Source organism: Bombina bombina, chromosome 6 (genome assembly GCF_027579735.1).
Source record: "Bombina bombina isolate aBomBom1 chromosome 6, aBomBom1.pri, whole genome shotgun sequence".
NCBI classification, from domain to species: Eukaryota; Metazoa; Chordata; class Amphibia; order Anura; family Bombinatoridae; genus Bombina; species Bombina bombina.
In genome coordinates this window covers 1,026,260,773-1,026,280,827 of record NC_069504.1, presented here as the reverse complement: position 1 = coordinate 1,026,280,827, position 20,055 = coordinate 1,026,260,773, and the positions used below count along the sequence as shown (strand labels likewise).

The following is a 20,055-nucleotide window of genomic DNA, read 5'->3' as shown; positions in this document are numbered from 1 at the left end:
AAAATTAAGATTTTGCATGAATCAATACAAAGGGAGTCAAGTTTCCTGTAATGCTTTAAATATAAAAGCTTATCTTGGTAGTTAACAAATTTAAAGATGATTGTTCTGGGTTTAGTTTCAGTATTACTATTTTCTCTCAGGAAACCAATTCGGTGGACTCTATCTATCTGAAAAGGTGCCGCGGGGGGAGGTACCAGGAGCGCCTGGGGAAGAGTGACAGTTACAAAGGCCATCAAGTCCTGCGGGCCCACCGATTCTGGTAGGCCAACCACCCTAAGGTTATTGCGCCTTGACCTATCCTCCAGGTCTTCGATCCTTGCCTGCAGTGACGCGATGGCCCTATCATGTTTAGCCGAAGTAGGCATGATACTATTAATCCTGTCCTCTAACCCAGACACTCGGGTCTCCACCTCCTCGATTCTACAGTTAAATTGTCGGATTTCACAGGATAGATTGGCAATTTCAGATTTAATCTCTTTTTTGACTGCGTCTAAATGGGGAGTGAATATCTTTGCTATTTCTGCCCCCAGCTCAGCCATATCACAGCTGCCTATACCTAACAGTCTGCGCTCTTGTGATGTATCTAAGATGGGTTCCGCTGGCTTTAAACTGGTTTTTTTATGTCTTTTGGGAGGCATGTTTGGGGAGGAGCTCTTTTGTGATATAAATCTATCCATTCACCTGTGTCGGTGTGTGGCGTGTGTTAAGTGTTAGTGAGAGTCAATAAACTAAAAAAGAAAAACAAGAAGTGAGATGGTCTAAGTGGAAATTGTGTGAGCAATGGGATATGTGAGAAAAAATGGACAGATGAACTAATATCTTAGGGTCTGAAGAGACCACAATGTGGATTTATTGACAATAGAGTTTCTCTACTGATATCTGTGAAAAGGGTAATTATGTATCGAGTGTCGTAAGGGGAAGAAGTGAAAAAGTGAAAAAGGGAAAAAGGGAAAATAGAGTGTGAGCGTGAGTGCTAAAAAAAAATAAAAAATGATTAGCTCCTGTCTGTAGAGTACCTATCAGGTATCCCCATTACCCAAGTCAGCCACTGTAAAAGGAGCGGCCCTCAAGTACAACATTCAGAGTACTGTAATTGTAAGAAGAACCGTATGACCACTTCTTTGACTGGATACTCAGTATTCACACAGCTATCTTAACCATACACCTGTCAGTTTGCATATGACAAACTCTTTAAATGATTGCCCCACATTCACATATCCCTATTAACCATAAACCTGTAAATAAATATATAACAAATTCTTTGAAAAATTGCACAATATTCACACATCTAGATTAACCGTCAGCCTGTACATATGCATATATATATAGGTAACTTAGTGACATTGGTAACTGAACAGGTTATGATAGAACTGATGACTAACTGCATTATTAATTCCCAACTACTGTACATTTTATCAAAGTATAAATAAACTCTTACTAATCAACTCCTGTGACGAACCAAGGTTATCCAACCCTGCTCCAGTCACTTATTTGGCACAGAAAGGGTTATCAGACCACTTCTACTGTCACTAATAGGTCACAATCTAGCCACACCAGGCCAGCTTGTGATTTAGTTCAGTGGGTGCAAGGGTTAACAACACTCCCCAGTCTGTACTAGACGTCAAAGAAATGCCACAAAACTCCCCTTTAATGCCACCCACACTAAACTACAATATCTAAGCTGCCACCACTTAAAATTTATTAAAGGGAAAATCCTAAGGAAAAACCCAGACTTACACATTAACTCTCTGAGTACAATTTAGCAGAAAAATAACCTAAATTATACAGTTCCAATATTCCAGTCTCTTTCAGTAACGTGGCTCAATTATTAGACAAAGGCCAAATTTAATAAAATAATTATTTATTATGCCAAAAATATTATGCACAATGCATTATTAATAAACGGTTGTTACAAATAAAATTACACACGCAAACAGTTATTTAAAATAAAAAGGGAGAAAACAGATTGAATACTTTCCTAGTCTCAAGATCTGTGCCAGGGGCTGGCATGAAACAATGGTCCTTACTCTGTAGAACAGCTCCCCTTGTAAGAATGACACTCTCATAGTTGAAAAATAAGATTTTATACCTATTTTCCATAGATCAGGTTGCCTGACCATCTGGGCTGGCTAAGAAACCCCCTGTCTTTAAACACATATAGGCATTAGACCAATGTCCTTTTATTGACCTCATCAGGATATGGGGGAGAAGCACTGTGGTATCTCTGGAGCTGACAGATTGACTCAAGGCATACACAATAACATTTGGAGGAAGGTTTTTTTAGAAACTATTTATGAGGGTCCTGGCACTTCAAAGAAAACACAAACACAGGACACAATTCTTCTTGAAAAGCAAATAACTGTTTTTTTAGCTCACAAACTGAACAGAATTAACCCCTTCTCAGCTAACACCTGAGGTATGTGTGACAACTCCCTATCATATTGTTAACCAATTCAAAAATACACCCACACCACAGGCCCCATCCAGGGACCCCAGATAATGAAATCACTACCTCAGTGGACACTTCTGCCCTATTGTCAGCCCCACTCTTAATAATTCTACAAATATACCTCACAGTAACAAATCCCTATATTCAAAATATCCCAACCTTAAATACACATAATACAATTAATGACTCCTACACTATTAATACAATTAATACCAACCCCTATTGCTAAATCCTGGTTAGAATTTGAAGGGAAAAGGCTAAATGTGTGAATTAAGCACGCTGTCCAATAGTTATATTATAGATTAAGACTGTAAAGAGTGGTGTTCATAGGGTGTTTGCTTTGGTTGGGGCCATGGGAAGTTAACATATTTTTCTGGGTGTGAATGGTGCTGTGATACTTGATGGGACTGGCAGGGCATAAATGAAGAGCTGCAGGAAACAATGGTTTGAAGGAGACGGACAGGATGCAGGTTATAGATACAGTAATATGTTTTAGTAGACTATGGTGAATGTGTCTTGCAATGTAGGTAAGTGGACTGAATAGGGCAAGGGCAAGTTTGAGGTGATCTTACAGTCTTCAACCACTTTGGGCAGATGGCAATAAAAATATCCCCTGTGTAGAGCACACTTATTTGGATCACCATGTCTCACCAAGTTTATCTCCTCATTCTGGATAAAATTGCCAGTATATTAATAGCACATATAAAACTAGTTCACTAACGCCTAGATTTAGAGTTCTGCGGCCAAAGGGGTGCGTAGCTAACGCTGGCTTTTTTCTGGCCGCACCTTTTAAATACCGCTGGTATTGAGAGTTCACAGAATGGCTGCGTTAGGCTCCAAAAAAGGAGCGTATAGCATATTTAACGCAACTTCAACTCTCGATACCAGCGGTGCTTACGGACGCGGCCAGCTTTAAAAACGTGCTCATGCACGATTCCCCCATAGAAAACAATGGGGCTGTTTGAGCTGAAAAAAACCTAACACCTGCAAAAAAGCCGCGTTCAGCTCCTAACGCAGCCCCATTGTTTGCTATGGGGAAACACTTCCTACGTCTGCACCTAACACTCTAACATGTACCCAGAGTCTAAACACCCCTAACCTTACACTTATTAACCCCTATTCTGCCGCCCCCGCTATCGCTGACCCCTGCATATTATTATTAACCCCTAATCTGCCGCTCCATAAACCGCCGCTACTTACATTATCCCTATGTACCCCTAATCTGCTGCCCCTAACACCGCCGACCCCTATATTATATTTATTAACCCCAAATCTGCCCCCCACGTCGCCTCCACCTGCCTACACTTATTAACCCCTAATCTGCCGAGCGGACCGCACCGCTATTATAATAAAGTTATTAACCCCTAATCCGCCTCACTAACCCTATAATAAATAGTATTAACCCCTAATCTGCCCTCCCTAACATCGCCGACACCTAACTTCAAACATTAACCCCTAATCTGCCGACTGGAGCTCACAGCTATTCTAATAAATGTATTAACCCCTAAAACTAAGTCTAACCCTAACACTAACACCCCCCTAAGTTAAATATAATTTAAATCTAACGAAATTAATTAACTCTTATTAAATAAATTATTCCTATTTAAAGCTAAATACTTAGAATATCCCAGGTGGGGATAAAAAAAGCGCGCTGGTAAACAAACAAAAAACATATATATTTAACAAACAGAGTCAATGTGCAACTCTACCGTGAATCGGCTAGTGAGTAAATTACCTGTAAAATAAATCCTAACCTAAGTTACAATTAAACCTAACACTACACTATCAATAAATTAATTAAATAAAATACCTACAATTAAACCTAACACTACACTCCCACTTGGATGAAGACTTCAGCCGGATCATGGACATCTTCAGCCCCCCGCTTGGGCTTGGATCAAGACATCGGAGGAGCTCTTCTGGATCGATCGGTGAACCTGGTATGGTGAAGATAAGGTAGGAAGATCTTCAGGGGCTTAGTGTTAGGTTTATTTAAGGGGGGTTTGGGTTAGATTAGGGGTATGTGGGTGGTGGGTTGTAATGTTGGGGGGGGGTATTGTATGTGTTTTTTTTACAGGCAAAAGAGCTGAATTCTTTGGGGCATGCCCCGCAAAGGGCCCTGTTCAGGGCTGGTAAGGTAAAAGAGCTTTGAACTTTAGTAATTTAGAATAGGGTATGGCATTTTTTTATTTTGGGGGTCTTTGTTTTTTTATTAGGGGGCTTAGAGTAGGTGTAATTAGTTTAAAATTGTTGTAATATTTTTCTGATGTTTGTAAATATTTTTTTATTTTTTGTAACTTAGTTCTTTTTATTTTTTGTACTTTAGTTAGTTTATTTCATTGTATTTATTTGTAGATATTGTATTTAATTAATTTATTGATAGTGTAGTGTTAGGTTTAATTGTAACTTAGGTTAGGATTTATTTTACAGGTAATTTTGTAATTATTTTAACTATTTTAGCTATTAAATAGTTCTTAACTATTTAATAGCTATTGTACCTGGTTAAAATAAATACAAAGTTGCCTGTAAAATAAATATAAATCCTAAAATAGCTCTAATATAATTATAATTTATATTGTAGCTATATTAGGGTTTATTTTACAGGTAAGTATTTAGCTTTAAATAGGAATAATTTATTTAATAAGAGTTAATTTATTTTGTTAGATTTAAATTATATTTAATTTAGGGGGGTGTTAGGGTTAGGGTTAGACTTAGCTTTAGGGGTTAATCCATTTATTACAGTAGCGGCGAGATTCGGTCGGCAGATTAGGGGTTAATAATTGAAGTTAGGTGTCGGCGATGTTAGGGAGGGCAGATTAGGGGTTAATACTATTTATTATAGGGTTATTGAGGCGGGAGTGAGGCGGATTAGGGGTTAATAACTTTATTATAGTAGCGGTGAGATCCGCTTGGCAGATTAGGGGTTAATAAGTGTAGGCAGGTGGAGGCGACGTTGAGGGGGGCAGGTTAGGGGTTAATAAATATAATATAGGGGTCGGCGGTGTTAGGGGCAGCAGATTAGGGGTACATAAGGATAACGTAAGTAGCGGCGCTTTGCGGTCGGCAGATTAGGGGTTAATTATTGTAGGTAGCTGGCGGCGACATTGTGGGGGGCAGGTTAGGGGTTAATAAATATAATATAGGGGTCGGCGGTGTTAGGGGCAACAGATTAGGGGTACATAAGTATAACGTAGGTGGCGGTCGGCAGATTAGGGGTTAAAAAAATTTAATCGAGTGGCGGCGATGTGGGGGGACCTCGGTTTAGGGGTACATAGGTAGTTTATGGGTGTTAGTGTACTTTAGAGCACAGTAGTTAAGAGTTTTATAAACCGGCGTTAGCCCAGAAAGCTCTTAACTACTGACTTTTTTCTGCGGCTGGAGTCTTGTCGTTAGATTTCTAACGCTCACTTCAGCCACGACTCTAAATACCGGAGTTAGAAAGATCCCATTGAAAAGATAGGATACACAAATGGCGTAGGGGGATCTGCGGTATGGAAAAGTCGTGGCTGAAAAGTGAGCGTTAGACCCTTTAATGACTGACTCCAAATACCAGAGGGCGGTAAAAACCAGCGTTAGGAGCCTCTAACGCTGGTTTTGACGGCTACCGCCCAACTCTAAATCTAGGCCTAAGTAAGTACACCACAGTTTGATGTGTATTCACTTAAAAAGGAGACTTTAATCCATGCCGGGCGACTCCACACTTTCCAAAACTCTGTTACTTTCTATGGTAACTCAGCCTTTACAGTATTGTAGGAAACTCAAGCTCAGGCTCGTCTATTTTTATAATTACGTGGGGGACCTACCCTGCAAGGTATCAGAGCTGAGGAAGACACATTTACTAAATCTGAGCCAAACAAATATCTGATGAGAGCATCCACAACTGAACCACTATTGCTTATTTCAAATGTAAGAATCAACACAAATCAACAAGTTTTTAGAAGTCCAAGGATTGCTTGTTGTTTTATATTGTTAGGTTTACAGGGGCATTTTCCTCTTAAGCAACAGGTCTTTGGATGTTGTTCTTATTTGGTTGTAAACAGCAGCAGATGGAAGTACAAAACTGATATTGCAATATTAGTTTAAATTGAGGTGTTAACAGCTTTTACTTGGCATTTGTATTCTTAAAGAAAAAATATTTAAAACACAATTAAATATTGGTGTTTTATATTAATGGAGTAGAGTCCATTTAGTTTATCCTTAAAAAAACATAGTAATGCATCTTAAAGGAACACTGTAGTTAACTTTTTTTTTTTTTTTTTTTTCAAAATGTTCCTACCCTGATTATACCCATGTTTTCTTGTCCTGCTTGTAGAGGCAAGTCCCTATACCAGACAATAATGATTATTAGGAAGTAAAATAAAAGCAATACTGCACTATTTCAATTTAATTTAAACAGCTTTTTCTTGACATTTTTTGGAAAAAAATATTTTTGACATGTGTAAATACGGCTTTCTTACACATTATATACATTTTTGTGAGTACAGTGTCCCTTTAAGGTGTGTATTGTGAATCACAGGCAGCTCATTTCTACAGGTTGATGCACCATACAATTAAAGGATAATAGCCATAGTAATAATAATTTAAATCATTTGTATGCATTTTTTCACATTGTAATTTCTCAGTGTTTCTTTAATATGCTCTTATTTATTTGTTTTTTATTCAGGAATGTATTTCGTAAATTGCTTTCCCAACCAGAGAAAGAGAAGAGTGATATACTGTCCTTGGAGGAGATTCTTGCAGAGGGTACAGACCTGTCTGATACAGCCCCCACCCCACTGTGCCCAAGCCGAAACAGTAAAGCCAAGCTAAAGGCGCTGAAGGAAGCAATGTATCACAGCGCAGAGCACGGATACGTGGATGTAACTATTGATATAAGGAGTTTAGGTTAGTTCAGTTTGTTTTATTTACAATATAAAAGCATTTGTATTCACAAGCATTACAATTATGCTTATGTATGAAGAAGAACAAATAGGATGGAAATTAAAGGGACATTATACACTCATTTTTTGTTTGCATAAATGTTTTGTAGATGATCTATTTATATAGCCCATAAAGTTTTTTTTGTTTTTGTTTTTTTTTAACCCCTTGAGTGCTAACGACAGCTCTGAGCTGTCGCAAATTTTCCCAGTCAGATGCTGACGGTTGAGAGCCGTCACTAGCACTCACCCACCTTGAGGGCAATCTGGGGGCTCCCATCGACTCCCACCCCGGCGATCGTGCCTGTATAGTGACTGGCATCGCCGGGGCTTCCTGTTTGACATGATGACATCATCGCGCAACTTTATTTAAAATTTACAATGCACAATATAGGGAAAGGGAGCATGCTGCTTAGAAGCCTCTCAGGGGCATATTATGGCCTAGGCCAACAAGGCCAGTGCCTAGCGCGGCAGATTTGGGGGAGAGCAGCACATCTGCCCTATCCAAGCCAGCACACAGTACAGTGAGCAATAAAGTGCAGGCTTTTACGGAGAAGACAAGGCACATGCGCTGATTAAGGTCGCTCTTCACAGGCAGTGCTCCTTTAAACCGTTGCTTCGTTTAGAGCCTTTTTGCAGTGGAAGCATTCTTGGTGAGAAACTTGCCTGGGGATATGCTAACAAAGTGAGGCTGGAGAAGACCTTGTGCCGATATGCTGCCTCCCCTTGTCAGCTGTGGTGGATCTGCGAGCGCAGTGCTTATTGCAGGTCTTAGTAACTAACAGACTGGATGCGTCTGTGCACTGCTTAGATCAGCTTGTGATGTCATACCATTTTCTCAGGGAGAAAATGGTATGACATGCATGCAATTCAACCCACCTGTATGCAAGTGTTTTGCTAGCCCATTTTCTTTTGAATTGTTATGAAAAAAAAAAACATTTTACACACTGACCCAAAAGAATATTAAGGGTAAAAAAGACCCACTGTTGAAAAGGTAATCGCCTAACCTTTCCAACGGTATAAGTCTTGGGGATCTGGGATTATTTTTATTTTTTTTTAATATTTGAAAGTAGTAAAATAAAAAAAAGCTAAAATCCAACTTAGCACCCAGATGTGAAATGGCTTAGCACTCAAAGGGTTAAAGTATAGTTTTGCTTATTTTTAAATAACATTGCTCTGATTTTCAGACTCCTAACCAAGCCCCAAAGTTTTATTTGAATACATTCAGCTACCTACTCCAGCTTGCTCCTGTTTGTGTAAAGGGTCTTTTCATTTGCAAAAGAAGGGGGAGGGGGAGGGTCTTATTTCCCACTTGCAGTGGGCTTTCCAGCTACCTTTTCAACAGAGCTAAACTAAGAGCTTCTAAGTAAGGTTTTAAACTGTTTTATACTGGATTTTTATATCAGTATCTGTGCATCGTATTCTTTATAGTAGTGTCTATTACTTGCAGTTATATGAAAATGAGTGTATACTGTCCCTTAAAACTTACCTGATTTAAATGAAACATCCTTTTTTATTGTCCAATTTACTTTTCTTATAAAATTTACCTCTTTGTCTTTATATCCTTGTTGAAACTTAGCTCCTTTGAATGTAACCATACATCCGTATTTTGCACTTTTATTTCAGACACTATAGGGCCGATTTATTGCAGTCAACCTGCTTATTTCACATGAGCCTTCAGGCTCGCCGGAATCAGGAATTAAGAAGCAGCGGTCATAAGACCACTCCTCTTTAACTCGTCCGCCACCTCTGAGGCGGCGGAAAGCAATCATCCTGATCAGGATGATTGACACCTCCTGCTAGCGGACGATTGGCCGTGAATGTGCAGGGAGCGGTATTGCACAAGCATTTCACAAGAAATGCTTGATACGCTGTCGGCATTTATCAATGTGCGGCGGACATGATCCGCTACAGCGGATCATGTCCGCCCGCACAATGATAAATTGGCCCCATTGGCTAGATTACAAGTGGTGTGTTATTGTTTGCGCAATTCATGATAACTGTGAAGGAAAAAGGAAAGGGTTAACCTCTAGCAAATATGTGAAAAAAGAGAATAATATGGAATCCAAAAGGAGACCATAGGATTCCAAACAACACAGGCGCTGTACAGCTTAAAATAGAACGAATGGTGATAATATATATATTATATTATATGCACATAACGCCAAATTCGAATTTACTGCTTCCCGCTGCTTGGAGAATCACGCCAGTGTGAGGAACTCACAGGATTGAATCACCGACCTCCGGTGTAAGTATAAGTGATAACCTTATGCTGTTGCCTTGTTTGCCGTTTTATCGGTCTTTCGTCTCGTTCCAGTTCCAACTGAAGTTTGAATTTCTTCCTCAACTTGGGCGTATGTAAAGACCGCTACACTGAATCTCTTCAAGAAATCGTGTTCATCCACATTGTATTCCATCTTGGCTCTCTGTATTGTTACATCTTTGAAACATTGTTGCTGTTTGTATACTACACTGTATTTATGCGTCTGATCAACGCATTTGTTAATTTGTTTTTCTTTTTTACTAATTTATATTAAATATTTTATCACAAATTTGTTGTAAACACTTTTTGGTTTGTTTGTTTTGCACTTAATGGTATCACTTGCACACATGATTTGGCGTTATGTGCATATAATATAATATATATATTATCACCATTCATTCTATTTTAAGCTGTACAGCGCCTGTGTTGTTTGGAATCCTATGGTCTCTTTTTGGATTCCATATTATTCTCTTTTTTCGCAATTCATGATAAGCAATATCATGACCGTGATAACTTGCACACATATAACAAGTTAAAAGTAAACACATTCGCTCTAGCACAAGCTGCACCTGTCGTTTTGTAAAAGTACAATTTGGAATCCTTTCCACTCAAATACCTTAAACCATGAAAAATGATTTTTAGTCAATATTAATATTTTAAAATGTGTTTTACTGTGTATATACTGTAAATAATTTACATTCCAATGTTCTTCACATAGAAGAAAAATGTATTTTTAAATAAATATTTCTATAGCTATATATATATATATATATATATATTCCTGTATATATATATATATATATATATATATATATATATATATATATATATATATATATATATATATATATATATATATATATATATATATATATATATATATATATTCAGATAGACAAATAGATGATAGATAGATAGATAGATAGATAGATAGATAGATAGATATAGGTGTGTGTATATATATATATATACAGGGAGTGCAGAATTATTAGGCAAATGAGTATTTTGACCACATCATCCTCTTTATGCATGTTGTCTTACTCCAAGCTATATAGGCTCGAAAGCCTACTACCAATTAAGCATATTAGGTGATGTGCATCTCTGTAATGAGAAGGGGTGTGGTCTAATGACATCAACACCCTATATCAGGTGTGCATAATTATTAGGCAACTTCCTTTCCTTTGGCAAAATGGGTCAAAAGAAGGACTTGACAGGCTCAGAAAAGTCAAAAATAGTGAGATATCTTGCAGAGGGATGCAGCACTCTTAAAATTGCAAAGCTTCTGAAGCGTGATCATCGAACAATCAAGCGTTTAATTCAAAATAGTCAACAGGGTCGCAAGAAGCGTGTGGAAAAACCAAGGCGCAAAATAACTGCCCATGAACTGAGAAAAGTCAAGCGTGCAGCTGCCAAGATGCCACTTGCCACCAGTTTGGCCATATTTCAGAGCTGCAACATCACTGGAGTGCCCAAAAGCACAAGGTGTGCAATACTCGGAGACATGGCCAAGGTAAGAAAGGCTGAAAGACGACCACCACTGAACAAGACACACAAGCTGAAACGTCAAGACTGGGCCAAGAAATATCTCAAGACAGATTTTTCTAAGGTTTTATGGACTGATGAAATGAGAGTGAGTCTTGATGGGCCAGATGGATGGACCCGTGGCTGGATTGGTAAAGGGCAGAGAGCTCCAGTCCGACTCAGACGCCAGCAAGGTGGAGGTGGAGTACTGGTTTGGGCTGGTATCATCAAAGATGAGCTTGTGGGGCCTTTTCGGGTTGAGGATGGAGTCAAGCTCAACTCCCAGTCCTACTGCAAGTTTCTGGAAGACACCTTCTTCAAGCAGTGGTACAGGAAGAAGTCTGCATCCTTCAAGAAAAACATGATTTTCATGCAGGACAATGCTCCATCACACGCGTCCAAGTACTCCACAGCGTGGCTGGCAAGAAAGGGTATAAAAGAAGAAAATCTAATGACATGGCCTCCTTGTTCACCTGATCTGAACCCCATTGAGAACCTGTGGTCCATCATCAAATGTGAGATTTACAAGGAGGGAAAACAGTACACCTCTCTGAACAGTGTCTGGGAGGCTGTGGTTGCTGCTGCACGCAATGTTGATGGTGAACAGATCAAAACACTGACAGAATCCATGGATGGCAGGCTTTTGAGTGTCCTTGCAAAGAAAGGTGGCTATATTGGTCACTGATTTGTTTTTGTTTTGTTTTTGAATGTCAGAAATGTATATTTGTGAATGTTGAGATGTTATATTGGTTTCACTGGTAAAAATAAATAATTGAAATGGGTATATATTTGTTTTTTGTTAAGTTGCCTAATAATTATGCACAGTAATAGTCACCTGCACACACAGATATCCCCCTAAAATAGCTATAACTAAAAACAAACTAAAAACTACTTCCAAAACTATTCAGCTTTGATATTAATGAGTTTTTTGGGTTCATTGAGAACATGGTTGTTGTTCAATAATAAAATTAATCCTCAAAAATACAACTTGCCTAATAATTCTGCACTCCCTGTATATATATATATATATATATATATATATATATATATATATATATATATATATATATATATATATATATATATATAAAGAACATTTCCTTCTATGTGGAGAACATTGTAATGTAAAATATTCATAACATGCTTCACATTTAGCGCTGTAGGTCTAAAGGGGTACATGGAGAGAGTTAAGTATTAAACCCTTAAAAAAAAAAAAAGTAAAGTAAACGAATGAATACTGACAATTTTCATCAGTATTTTTTTTTTTCTTTAATTTTCGTTGGTGCATTCTTTGGGTATTTGTTTCATTAAAATGGAACCAGAAGCACATTTTCATGACGAATGTGCAATAGTCCGAAAATGAATGCACATCTCTAATACTGTTTGCTTGTCAGTATAAACACGGGTGTGCGCCCATTATAGAGATTGTGTAGCTCTGATGCACTTGAGTACAAATTTTACAAGTTAATTACTTTAATCATTATTGTTGCAGAATTATACTACTGCACCTTTATTCTCTTTGAGACAAAAGATTTTCAAATTTTACTGTATTTATAGAAGGAGTTTTTCTTTTCCTTGTAATTAATTTGTTTTGTAACATTTTTGTGATGCTATTATGTGCCAAGAGGTGAACAGTTACAAGTTACAGTGACTCACAACTCCCTAGTATAATGAGTGGCACATACAAATCTTTATATAGTCCACGATTTTCAGATTGTGATGTAGCAGAGGTTTTTTTCCAGAAAAATATTAGTTTAACTAACTGGTTTTATTCAATCTGTCTCCTTTAGAATGATAAAATAATAATTCAGATTAATGTGGCCTTCTATGTTTACTTTATAAATTACTAGCTAAAGACATGCATATGGTTTATTATTATAGGTGTTCCTTGGACTCTTCATACCTGGTTGGAGTCTCTACGCATTTCATTCCATCAGCACAGGAGGCCTCTGATTCAATGCCTGCTAAAAGAATTCAAATCTATTCAAGAGGAGGAATACACGGAAGAGCTGATTACTCAAGGGCTACCTCTAATGTTTGAAATTCTGAAAGCCAGCAAGGTACTGTATGTGAATCAAGAACAAGTATTTATAAAGCCTTCTTTTCTAGTATAAGCATGTTAACTGTGAATAAATATTCACATTTGTGCTATTGTTTTGGTATTTGAATAATACAATGGAAATTAATTACCTATATATATTATGTTCTTGCATATTAAAAGTTTATTTAGTTAAATTGTCATGGAATGTTTTATATAAAATTTATATTTTTTTATAATTTAAAAATATAACTGTTCTTCCATACCTAATTAGATCATGATGTTGTAGCTATTCCCTGATCATGGCTTTTCATCGCTCACAGATCTTTATTAAGAAATATCAAATATACATATCTGACACTGAGTAATAAATTACTTTAAATCAGCCTGAAACAAAGATCTGTAGGCGGAGCGGAAAGTAGAGACAGAAAAATATCATTAAGACTGCAATTCAGTTTTTACACAACTTCCACACTGAAATAAAATATCTGTGTACTCTCTCTCAACATGCCCAAATAATAACTTGCTCACCCCGCTCACCAACATTGTGATACCTATTTTGCAATTTTTAGCTAATTAAACTTGTATTCCATTGCACATAATTATACAAAAATAACACAATTTATGCTTACCTGACAAATTTATTTCTCTTGTGGTGTATCCAGTCCACGGATCATCCATTACTTGTGGGATATTCTCATTCCCAACAGGAAGTTGCAAGAGGACACCCACAGCAGAGCTGTAATATAGCTCCTCCCCTAACTGTCATAGCCAGTCATTCGACCGAAAACAAGCCGAGAAAGGAGGAACCATATGGTGCAGTGGTTACTGTAGTTTAAATTTAAAAATTACCTGCCTTAAAATGACACGGCGGGCCGTGGACTGGATACACCACAAGAGAAATAAATTTATCAGGTAAGCATACATTGTGTTTTCTCTTGTAAGATGTATCCAGTCCACGGATCATCCATTACTTGTGGGATACCAATACCAAAGCTAAAGTACACGGATGAAGGGAGGGACAAGGCAGGAACTTAAATGGAAGGAACCACTGCCCGTAAAACCTCTCTCCCAAATACAGCCTCTGAAGAAGCAAAAGTATCAAATTTGTAAAATTTTGAAAAAATATGAAGCGAAGACCAAGTCTTCGCCTTGCAAATCTGATCAAAAGAAGCCTCATTTTTAAAGGCCCAAGTGGAAGCCACAGCTCTAGTGGAATGAGCTGTAATCCTTTCAGGAGGCTGCTGTCCAGCAGTCTCATAGGCTAAGCGGATTAAGCTTCTTAGTCAAAAAGAAAAAGAGGTTGCCGAAGCCTTTTGACCTCTCCTCTGTCCAGAGTAGACAGCAAACAAAGCAGATGTTTGACGAAAATCTTTAGTAGCTTGTAAGTAAAACTTTAAAGCACTGACCACGTCCAGATTGTGTAACACAAGGATGGAACAACAATCTCTTGATTGATATTCTTGTTAGATACCACCTTATGTAAGAACCCAGGTTTGGTACGCAGGACTACCTTATCCGTATGAAAAATAAGATAAGGAGAATCACATTGTAAGGCAGATAGCTCAGACTCTACGAGCCGAGGAAATAGCTACCAAAAAAAGAACTTTCCAAGATAAAAGCTTGATCTATGGAATGAAGAGGTTCAAACGGAACTCCTTGAAGAACCTTAAGAACCAAGTTTAAGCTCCATGGTGGAGCAACAGGTTTAAACACAGGCTTGATTCTAACTAAAGCCTGACAAAATGCCTGAACGTCTGGAACATCTGCCAGACGCTTAATTAGCTGACAATCCTTTTTCCAAACCTTCTTGGAGAAAAGATAATATCCTAGAAATCCTGACCTTACTCCATGAGTAACCCTTGGATTCACACCAATAAAGATATCTACACCATACCTTATGGTAAATTTTCCTGGTGACAGGCTTTCGTGCCTGTCTTAAGGTATCAATAACTGACTCGGAGAAGCCACGCTTTGATAAAATCAAGCGTTCAATCTCCAGGCAGTCAGCCTCAGAGAAATTAGATTTGGATGGTTGAAAGGACCCTGAAGTAGAAGGTCCTGTTTCAGAGGCAGAGACCATGGTGGAAAGGATGACATGTCCACTAGATCTGCATACCAGGTCCTGCGTGGCCACGCAGGTGCTATCAGAATCACTGATGCTCTCTCCTGCTTGATCTTGGCAATCAGTCGAGGGAGCAGAGGAAACGGTGGAAACACATAAGCCAGGTTGAAAGACCAGGGCGCTGCTAGAGCATCTATCAGTGTCGCCTTGGGATCCCTGGACCTGGATCCGTAACACGGAAGCTTGGCGTTCTGGCGAGACGCCATGAGATCCAGTTCTGGTTTGCCCCAACGATGAATCAGTTGTGCAAATACCTCCGGATGGAGTTCCCACTCTCCCGGATGAAAAGTCTGACGACTTAGAAAATCCGCCTTCCAGTGCTCTACACCTGGGATATGGATAGCTGATAGGTGGCAAGAGTGAATCTCTGCCCAGCGAATTATTTTTGAAACTTCTAACATCTCTAGGGAACTTCTCGTTCCCCCTTGATGGTTGATGTAAGCTACAGTCGTGATGTTGTCCGACTGAAATCTGATGTACCTCAGAGTTGCTAACTGAGGCCAAGCCTGAAGAGCCTTGAATATCGCTCTTAGTTCCAGAATATTTAATGGAAGGAGAGACTCCTCCTGAGTCCACGATCCCTGAGCCTTCAGGGAATTCCAGACTGCACACCAACCTAGAAGGCTGGCATCTGTCATAACAATTGTCCAATCTGGCCTGCGAAAGGTCATACCTTTGGACAGATGGACCCGAGAGAAGAGAATCCCTGGTCTCTTGGTCCAGATTCAGTTGAGGGGACAAATCTGTGTAATCCCTGTTCCACTGACTAAGCATGCATAGTTGCAGCGGTCTGAGATGTAAGCGTGCAAACGGCACTATGTTCATTGCCGCTACCATTAAGCCGATTACTTCCATACACTGAACCACCGAAGGGCGCGGAATGGAATGAAGAACCCGGCAGGAATTTAGAAGCTTTGATAACCTGGACTCCGTCAGGTGAATTTTCATTTCTACAGAATCTATCAGAGTCCCTAGAAAGGAAACTCTTGTGAGTTCACTTTCCACCCATGCGACCACAGAAATGCCAGTACTACGTCCGTATGAGACTTGGCAATTTGGAAGTTTGACGCCTGTATCAGGATGTCATCTAAATAAGGGGCTACTGCTATGCCCCGCGGCCTTAGGACCGCCATAAGCGACCCTAGAACCTTTGTAAAGATTCTTGGGGCTGTAGCTAATCCCAAGGGAAGAGCTACAACTGGTAATTCCTGTCTTGAAAGGCAAACCTGAGAAACCGATGATGATCTTTGTGTATCGGAATGTGAAGATAAGCATCCTTTAGATCCACTGTAGTCATATATTGACCCTCCTGGATCAGTGGTAGGATGGTACGAATAGTTTCCATCTTGAACGACGGAACTTTGAGGAATTTGTTTAAGATCTTTAGATCCAAAATTGGTCTGAAGGTTCCCTCTTTTTTGGGAACCACAAACAGATTTGAGTAAAAACCCTGTCCCTGTTCCTCCTTTGGAACTGGATGGATCACTCCCATAACTAGGAGGTCTCGTACACAGTGTAAGAATGCCTCTCTCTTTATCTGGTGTACAGATAATTGTGAAAGGTGAAATCTCCCTTTTGGGGGGGGGGGGACCTTTGAAGTCCAGAAGATATCCCTGGGATACAATTTCCAACGTCCAGGGATCCTGAACATCTCTTGCCCACGCCTGGGCAAAAAGTGAAAGTCTGCCCCCTACTAGATCCGTTCCCGGATAGGGGGCCGTTCCTTCATGCTGTCTTAGAGGCAGCAGCAGGCTTTTTTTACCTGCTTACCTTTTTTCCAGGTCAGGTTTGGTCTCCAGACCGTCTTGGATTGAGCAAAAGTTCCCTCTTGTTTAGCATTAGAGGAAGTTGATGCCGCACCTGCCTTGAAGTTTTGAAAGGCACGAAAATTAGACTGTTTGGCCCTAGATTTGGACCTGTCCTGAGGAAGGGCATGACCTTTTCCTCCAGTGATATCAGCAATAATCTCCTTCAACCAGGCCCGAATAGGGTCTGCCCCTTGAAGGGAATGTTAAGTAGCTTAGATTTTGAAGTCACGTCAGCTGACCATGATCTAAGCCATAGCGCTCTGCGCGCATGTATAGCAAAACCAGAATTCTTAGCCGTTAGTTTAGTCAAATGAACAATGGCATCAGAATAAAAGAATTGGCTAGCTTAAGTGCTCTAAGTTTGCCAAGTATGTCATCCAATGGAGTCGCTACCTGTAAAGCCTCTTCCAGAGACTCAAACCAGTACGCCGCAGCAGCAGTGACAGGGGCAATGCATGCAAGGGGCTGTAGGATAAAACCTTGTTGAATAAATATTTTCTTAAGGTAACCTCTAATTTTTTATCTATTGGATCTAAAAAAAAAAAAAAAAAAAAAAAAAGCACAACTGTCCTCGACAGGGATAGTAGTACGCTTTACTAGAGTAGAAACTGCTCCCTCCACCTTAGGGACTGACTGCCATAAGTCCCGTATGGAGGCGTCTATTGGAGACATTTTTCTAAAGATAGGAGGGGAAGAGAACGGCACACCTGGTCTATCCCATTCCTTATTAATAATTTCTGTAAACCTTTTAGGTATTTGGAAAAACATCAGTACACACCAGCACTGCAAAGTATTTATCCAGTCTACACAATTTCTCTGGCACTGCAATGGTATCACAGTCATTCAGAGCAGCTAAAACCTCCCTATGCAACACGCGGAGTTGTTCAAGCTTAAATTTAAATGTAGAAATATTAGAATCAGGTATCTTTCCTGAGTCATTAACATCACCCACTGACTGAAGCTCTCTTTACTCAGCTTCTGCATATTGTGAGGCAGTATCAGACATGGTTCTTAAAGCGTCAGTATGCTCTGCATTTTGTCTCACCCCAGAGCTATCTCGCTTACCTCTAAGTTCAGGTAGTCTGACTAATACCGCTGACAGTGTATTATCCATGACTGCCGCCATGTCTTGTAAAGTAAACGCTATGGGCGCCCTAGATGTACTTGGCGCCATTTGAGCGTGAGTCCCTTAAGCGGGAGTCAAAGGGTCTGACACGTGGGGAAAGTTAGTCGGCATAACTTCCCCCTCGTCATATTCCTCTGGTGATAAATTTTTTAAAGACAGAAAATGATCTTTATTGCATAAAATGAAATCAGTACATTTGGTACACATTCTAAGAGGGGGTTCCACCATGGCTTTTAAACATAATAAACAAGGAGTTTCTTCTATGTCAGACATGTTTATACAGAATAGCAATGAGACTAGCAAGCTTGGAAAACACTTTAAATCAAGTTAACAAGCAAATATAAAAAATGGTACTGTGCCTTTAAGAGAAACACATTTTGTCAGAATTTGAAAAACAGTGAAAAAATGCAGTAAATGAAACGAAATTTTTACAGTGTGTATAATAGGCTAACAGAGCATTGCACCAACTTGCAAATGGATGATTAACCCCTTAGTTCAAAAAACGGATCAAAAAAACGAAATAGACATTTTTTAACAGTCACAACCAACTGCCACAGCAAGCTGTGGCCCTACCTTCCCCAATAAACGACTTTGGAAAGCCTTTGGGCCCTTTAGAGATGTCCTATAGCATTCAGAGGGCCTTTGAGGGAAGCTGGATGTCACAGTTTGTAATTTTAACTGCACCAACTGTAACTTTTATACTACAACAGTGGAAATTGTTTCTAGTCAAAATTTAAGCCAGCCATGTGGAAAAAACTAGGCCCCAATAAAGTTTTATCACCAAAGCATATATAAAAACGATTAAACATGCCAGCAAACGTTTTATATTGCAATATCATAAGGGTATTACCCCTGGGAGTAAGCATGATACCAGTCGTTATTAAATCACTGTATTCAGGCTTAACTTACATTAATCCGGTATCAGCAGCATTTTCTAGTGTTTTCCATCTCTAGAAAAAATTATAACTGCACATACCTGATAGCAGAATAAACTGCACGCCATTCTCTCGCTGAAGTTACCTCATCTGTGTAATCCCCTCAGACATATGTGAGAATAGCAATGGATCTTAGTTACAACCTGCTAAGATCATAGAAACCTCAGGCAGATTCTTCTTCTATTTACTGCCTGAGATAAAATAGCACAACACCGGTACTATTTAAAAATAACAAACTTTTGATTGAAGAAAGTAAACTAACTATATTTAACCACTCTCTCCTACAACGACCTAGCTTGTTGAGACTTGCAAGAGAATGACTGGCTATGACAGTTAGGGGAGGAGCTATATTACAGCTCTGCTGTGGGTGTCCTCTTGCAACTTCCTGTTGGGAATGAGAATATCCCACAAGTAATGGATGATCCGTGGACTGGATACACCTTACAAGAGAAATAACATACATTTAAAATTAAATAAACTTGTGTTTCATTCAGTACAATACAGTACTAAATACAATTCAACATGCATTCACTTTATATATATATATATATATATATATATATATATATATATATATATATATATATATATATATATATATATATATATATATATATATATATATATATATACAGGGAGTGCAGAATTATTAGGCAAATGAGTATTTTGACCACATCATCCTCTTTATGCATGTTGTCTTACTCCAAGCTGTATAGGCTCAAAAGCCTACTACCAATTAAGCATATTAGGTGATGTGCATCTCTGTAATGAGAAGGGGTGTGGTCTAATGACATCAACACCCTATATCAGGTGTGCATAATTATTAGGCAACTTCCTTTCCTTTGGCAAAATGGGTCAAAAGAAGGACTTGACA

The 20,055-nt window shown here is 39.0% G+C and overlaps 1 protein-coding gene across 2 annotated transcripts in view; it reads left to right on the top strand.

The window, feature by feature from the left end:
* Positions 1–20,055, top strand: part of ABTB3 (ankyrin repeat and BTB domain containing 3) — a 328,216-nt gene that overhangs the window by 277,097 nt on the left and 31,064 nt on the right. For both annotated transcript variants that reach the window (XM_053718757.1, XM_053718756.1), the window contains 2 exons: positions 7,113–7,333; positions 13,031–13,209. In XM_053718757.1, the coding sequence (XP_053574732.1) occupies positions 7,113–7,333; positions 13,031–13,209 (400 nt within the window). The remainder of the gene's footprint in view (positions 1–7,112; positions 7,334–13,030; positions 13,210–20,055) is intronic.